Genomic DNA, 6,720 nt, shown 5'->3' with positions numbered 1-6,720 from the left:
GATATAATCTTATCACTCACTTCATCGATTACTTCATATATCAACAGATCAATAATGATAGCAATTAACAGAGTCAAGGCTCGAAATGCTATGCACTAAAAGTATCAACTCAAATAAATGAGTGAATGCAATCATGTTATTCACCGAAGCATATAAGTCACTCAACAATCCACGATCAAAATACGTAATGTCATTCCACATCATTATATACGTCAAAATAAAACAGTTCATGCCTACTTCAACTGATACTTAATTTATCACCGAAATTTCCTAAGGATTTTTCCCGAAAAATCTGATCATGTGACAAATAATTTATTTCACGTCAACTTCTATTTATTTTTCCAATGTTCGTCCATTTAGTTTAAAATTCCAAAAATCCATAATTTAGGTTTTAAAATTTCTAAAGATCATTGCAGTGTAAGATATATCAATTAATTTAACTTAATAAACCTAAATTCCTCAATAATATACAAATTGAAATTTTAAGAATTAAATCGTATCGAATCTGACATTTTCGATATTTACTAGGAATTTCCAAAATTTTCATTTTCTATTTCTAATTCTATAAACATATCCCAATAACGATTTAACATTTCAAAAAATCATAAATCCCAAATTAATAGGTTAAATCCGAAATATTATCTGATTAAATTCTGAAAATTAGCTTAATACCTCCAATCGCTTCAATGATTCACATATAATCAATATACAACATATATTAAATGTTGGATTTCAATTGAATCAAAATACCCAAAATCCGAAACCCTAAAACCTAAAATATACCTCTAAAAGTTTCGAATTCAAGCTTCACACAACATAACCCAAGGTTTCCTTCCGATTTCTGGCTACTTTTTTTAAAAAAAGTAGTCACGGGATGTATATTTAATATATCATTTATTTCACGTATGTACAGGAGATGAGTGATTAATGTGTTTAAGGACATCTTATGAGATTGTGACATAAGCCTCACTTAATGTGTGGTAGTATATGTCTTTAATATACTAATTATTAAATCTTAATATATCATTTTGGGCTGAGCCATTTATTATGGTTGGAATAAAATAAAATCTAAAATCCATCACATTTAATTTATACTCTAATTGCACAGCCACACGTAGCAAGACAATTAGGTCAACGCATTAAGTAATTTGGTCAAATATTTTAATTAAAATAGGTCATTTGATTTAATATAATGGAATATAGCTCTTTCGATGGGATTTTTTTATTCATTCAATGTTTTGATTTGTACATACTAATGATATAAATTTTCATTAACATAAATAGAAGTAAATTTTCCTATCAATTAACATGAATAATAACGCAGAGATTCCAAAATAAAAAGAGTTGGTCTCTTGTGAGACGGTGTCACGAATCTTTATCTGTGATACAGGTCAACCCTACCGATATTCACAATAAAAAGTAATACTCTTATTATAAAAAGTAAGTAATAATTTTTCATGGATAACCCAAACTAGAGATATGTCTCATAAAATACGACCCGTGAGACCGTATCACACAAGTTTTTGCCAATAAAAATATGTTTCCACTAAAAGCGGTAATAATTATTATATGCAGATATTAATTTATTGGTAACATCATCGGTCGGAACCCGATCCCCTGCTGTGCACAGCATGATGCTGTGCACAAATTGATTTTTTTTTATTTTTTTTAATTTTTCTTTTTTCTTTTCTCTTTTTTTCCCTCTCTTTTTCTACTTTTTTTCCCTCCATTTTTCTCTCTTCCACAAACATTATTCACACACTTTTATATGAAAATAGTATAAACATTTGTTTTCATCTCGTCTTCTTTTGTCCATTTTCTTCTTTTTCTCGTTTTTCCTCTCACTCAATTTTATTATTATTTTTTTGCAGGAAATACTATAACATACCAGGTTCGATTTTTTCTTCTTTCAAATGTCTAATTTTTTTTCTAATTGTTTAGCTATCGATTTTTTTATTTGATTTTATTGGTTTCTATTTTTATGTTGCTATTGATCTGAAACAAGCCAAAAATTTTATTGATAATTTCAGATTCTTGATGGATTATAATTCAAATATCGAATTCAAGCCTAAGATTGGTATGGAATTTGATAGTCTAGACGAGTCTTGGAAGTTTTGGGTTGAATATGGTGGGAAAACTGGATTTGGAGTTAGGAAGCATTATTTTAACAAGAAAAATAACACCGGATTTATAACTTCGTATAAATATGTTTGTTGCAAGGAGGGTGTTCGTAAAAATGACAAAAGAGAATCATCGACACTCAATCCTCGGCTTGAGACTCGAACAAATTGTAAAGTAAGAATGGGTGTCACATTTGTGGATAGTAAATATAAAGTTAATGAGTTTATCGAAGAGCATAATCACTCACTCCATATTCAAGAAACAGTTCATATGTTGTCTTCCCAACGTAAAATTACAGAAGTTCAAGCCTATGAGATTGATTTGACAGAGGATGTTGGGCTTAAACAAAAATCAAATTTTCAGTTGATGAGTAAGCATGCAGGGGGAATAGATGGTCTTGGTTATACAAGGTTGGATGCTAAAAATTATATTCGATCCAAAAGACAAAGAAGTATGGTATATGGGGAAGTTGGTTGTCTGATGCGATATTTTCAACAACAATTATCTAAAAATCCATCATTTTACCATGCTAATCAGATGGATGTGGAGGAACAGATAACAAATGTTTTTTGAGCTGATGCGAGAATGCTAATCGACTATGAGTATTTTGGTGATGTTGTGTCACTAGATACCACGTATTGTACGAACCGTGCATACCGACCACTTGCTATCTTTTCAGGTTTCAATCATCATAGAGGAGCAGTGATTTTTGGTGCAGTACTTTTGTATGATGAGACTGCTACATCATTTAAATGGTTGTTCGAAACTTTTTTAGAGGCACACAAGCAAAAAAAGCCTCTCACTATCTTCACTGATCAGGATCAAGCTATGGCAAAGGCCTTACAGGAGGTGATGCCTGAGGTATTTCATGGATTGTGCCCATGGCATTTGATGCAAAATGTCATCAAAGACTTGGGAAACTTGATGAAAGATGGTTCTCATTTCTTAACTGATTTTAAGAGATGCATGTATGGCATTGACGATGAGACCCGATTCGAGGAGGCTTAGAGTGTTCTACTAGTACAATATAATATTCAAGAAAACACATGGGTGCAATCCACTTACAATATAAAGAAGAAATGGGCAGCTTGTTACATGAACAAGGCTTTCACACTTGGTATGAGAAGCACACAACTCAGTGAAAGTGTCAATTCTGATGTCAAGAGTTGTATGAAACCCGACTTAGATATAATGCAATTTTTTAAGCACTTCGAACAGGTCTTGGAGGAAAAGCTGTACAATGAGCTAAGATGTGAATTTGAGACACGTCAAAAATTACCGAGATTAAAGCTAGAGAGTTCTCCTATGTTGCGTCAACTTTCTGAAATTTATACCCTCACTATCTTTCATCTATTTCAAGTAGAGTTTGTTTTGTTCGCAGCTGCTTACATAAAATATAAAAATGAAACTCAACCATTATTTGAATATGTTGTCGGGCGAATTGATAAAGAAGGAGAATGGAGGGTGACATTTAATCCTAGCACAAAGATGATTTCATGTAGTTGCCGAAAATTCGAGATGACTGGATTATTGTGTTGTCATGCTGTGAAAGTATATGATGTGCAGGACGTAAAAAAACTGCCAGAGCATTATATCTTGAATAGATGGACGAGAAAAGCTAGGAGTGGAGTGGTACACGATTGTATGGGCAATGAAGTCGAAGAAGATCCCAAACGAGAAAGTACATAACGATATAGAAAACTTTGTATGATGCTCGTAAGACTGGCAACCGAAGCCTCCGTCCACCAATCAACTTTCTCTTTGGTGCATAATTCGGTATGTGATCTAACCAAGCAAGTCATGGAAATGCGTTTGACTGAAGTGAGCCAAGACAATAATAGTGGTGTCAGGACATCATCGATAGGACCTTCTATGATACAAGCAAAATGATTCAAGAAAAGAAATGGTGTGAAAAAGTCAAGAAGGTTGAAGAGTTGGGTAGAACTTCAAGCAAAACGAAGAAAAACAAATTTGAGAGTCGAGGTAAATTAACTAATATTAATACTTTTTTGAAAAAAAAATTATCTAGATTTCTTATTTTTACAATAATTGTAGGACATCGGAACACATGATGAATTACTCGTATCTTGTTCAGCACCTCCGGTACCTCATGCATGTCTTCAAACAACTAGAGGTCAATTCAATTTCACTGAATTATTAATGGTATGAACTTTAATGATATTTAGAAAATTTTTAATTGGTAAAAATTTTAAGCCAAAAAAATATTAATTCTTATATGGTAAAATTGATTTTATAATATTTATTCTTATTTAATGCAGGTACAATTTGATCATCCTCACCATTCTCTTGAAGCCATGGATTTCAATGGAGATATATCCAATAATGCTCTTGAGTAGTTTTTTATTTAAAGAATAGCCGATTAACATTGTTAGTTGAAATTAAGTTTAAAAATGTATGAATTATTTATTTTTGATGGAAATGTGGTGTTGAATTTTAGTTTTTGATATTGTATGATGGAAATGTTCTAAATTTTAATTTAAGCATTAACATGTTAATAGTTTTATATTGTTAAAAATTTTGTTCATTGGAAAAAAATTAATAATACTCATCAAATTCGAAAAAAATGATACGATTTTTCACATGTAAACATTTAATATAGTAATTTTTAATTGCAAAATTATTAATTTAACATAAAAAAATTAAAATGTTTATATTATTTCATATAAAATTGTTCAATGTTTGTGGAAGATGGAAAAAAAATGGATGAAAATAGAAGGAAAACAATATAGAATAAGAGAGGAAAAAAAGAGAAAAAAAAAGAAAAATTAAGAAAAAAATAAAAAAAATTCAACTGTGCACAGTAGCATGTAGGCGATCCGGATTCTTATCGGTCCTGGGTCACACACATGCAACGTAAGATGGAATACGAAATTTTATACTAATTAAGCTTGAAATAGTAAATTATGTGTATAATTTTTTATTTTTTATTTTTCAAAACTTTGAAATTCGATAATAAATAATTTTACCTAACTCTCCGTGGAGAGGTTGGTCCCTCTCTGGAACTTTTGGCCTTTGCCCACTTCCTCATAGGAAGAAGCAATTTAGAATCCAAATATGGGCCAACTACTTTATTTTTGTCTCTTGATTACTTTTGCGGAGAGTTGAATCAGATCCATTTCTTAATAATAATTTAACAAATTATCTATCTATTATATAATCTAAACTTTGAAATATATTATTTAAAAAACTTTGAAATATATAATCTATATTTCGACTTAGGTGGGGAGCTTGTTTTTTCAGCCATAATAGATATACAAACGATTTATATATATACAAACTTTTATGCAAACATGTCTAAAAGAGTTTTTCTCCAAGTATAATTTTTGAATAATAATTGAAAGCTGTTTTTTTTATATGTTTTTAAAATAAAAAATCGTGGGTTTAACGGGTAATAAATCGCAAACAAGGAAAAAATTAAAATTAATAGGTTTTTACAAAATAGTTGTCTAAACACCTTATTATTTATTTTAACTATAAAAATGTTTGTATAAAAATAATTATTTAAACATATATTTTATTATTAAAACAACTTTGAATTTTTTTTAGAAATTTTCATTTTTTTAAGATTTCAGCTTAATTCCTCACCATCAATTTGACCGAGGCCTTCGAAGGAGCCAGAATCAAAATTTTAAATACTGAAGTTCTAGGTCCAATTCTTCATATATCGATATATTATTGGGATTTGTATAACTCGGCCCCTTCTTCAAATTTACGAATTTTCATTTAGTAGATATATTTCAAGAAATTGACGTGAGATGATTTCGAGCCAATGTGGATGTTACTGTTAGATTAATACTGGAAAATTAACGATCTTGAATCGTGCTAGCTAGAAGACGTTCAAGAACCTTTTCGTGCCAAATTCATATTAATTCGGGTCGACAAATCCAGTCATGCATTAACAAGACATACCCAAACAAAAACACGAAAATTATTTGTTAAATAAAATTAAGTAAACGTCAGCTTTTGGAATCACGTTGCAAATTTAAAGAAATCCTCTCCAATGTTTTTGTAAAAATCTCTCAGTTTCCCAACTTTAGGATCCTAAAGCGCTATTCGGCCATATAATTCTAGCATAAAAAAACTTTCCAGTCCAAAGCAGCTGATTAATACTTGATTTTGGACCTGCAAACAGACGACGCATTCTGAGCTTGAATATAGACAGATATGTCACACGAACTATAGCTGGTCGCCTTTATTTTCAAGAATTTCAGCACCTCCGCCCTGCCTCGGAAGAATGTGGACGAGGTGAAATTCAGGCAGCCGGTGGTATAATCCTCCCAAAAGAACGAATTCGACACCAAATGATCCACTATCACAAGCACTTCTGTCGTGATATTGCGCTGCCCTCGAGCCGGTATCTCGTCCCCCTCTATCGGTGCTTCGGCCGCTGGCGTGCCACGATAACTTATATAAGATGTAGTGTTACCAAATCTGAAGCTTCCGTAGTTAGGATTCTTGACATTCACGGTTATTCCTAGCGTGACATTGACCTGAAACGGATTGAAAAACGAGTTGAAATTGAGTAAAACGACTCGTAGAGTTGTGATCTTGGGCTGTTTTGGTTTGAGGATGGTGAGA

General features: G+C 31.5%; 1 protein-coding gene across 1 annotated transcript; it reads left to right on the top strand.

Moving 5' to 3' along the window:
• The first annotated feature begins 2,079 nt into the window (after positions 1–2,079).
• Positions 2,080–3,129, top strand: LOC140837418 (protein FAR1-RELATED SEQUENCE 5-like). The gene is made up of 2 exons (XM_073203571.1): positions 2,080–2,572; positions 2,801–3,129. The coding sequence occupies exons 1-2, from the start codon at positions 2,080–2,082 to the stop codon at positions 3,127–3,129; spliced, it is 822 nt and encodes a 273-aa protein (XP_073059672.1).
• Positions 3,130–6,720: the final 3,591 nt, after the last annotated feature.

This window comes from Primulina eburnea, chromosome 7, assembly GCF_022965805.1.
Source record: "Primulina eburnea isolate SZY01 chromosome 7, ASM2296580v1, whole genome shotgun sequence".
Taxonomy (NCBI): domain Eukaryota; kingdom Viridiplantae; phylum Streptophyta; class Magnoliopsida; order Lamiales; family Gesneriaceae; genus Primulina; species Primulina eburnea.
The sequence above is the reverse complement of the archived record's forward strand: the minus strand, read 5'-3'. Positions and strand labels throughout refer to the sequence as shown.

What these genes read in the sequence shown, in the direction of transcription:
- LOC140837418 (XM_073203571.1), top strand. Translation starts at nt 2,080, where the DNA reads ATGGAATTTGATAGTCTAGACGAGTCTTGGAAGTTTTGGGTTGAATAT. An exon ending in TCGATCCAAAAGACAAAGAA is followed by an intron (nt 2,573 to 2,800) that starts GTATGGTATATG and finishes CTATCTTTTCAG; the next exon opens with GTTTCAATCATCATAGAGGA.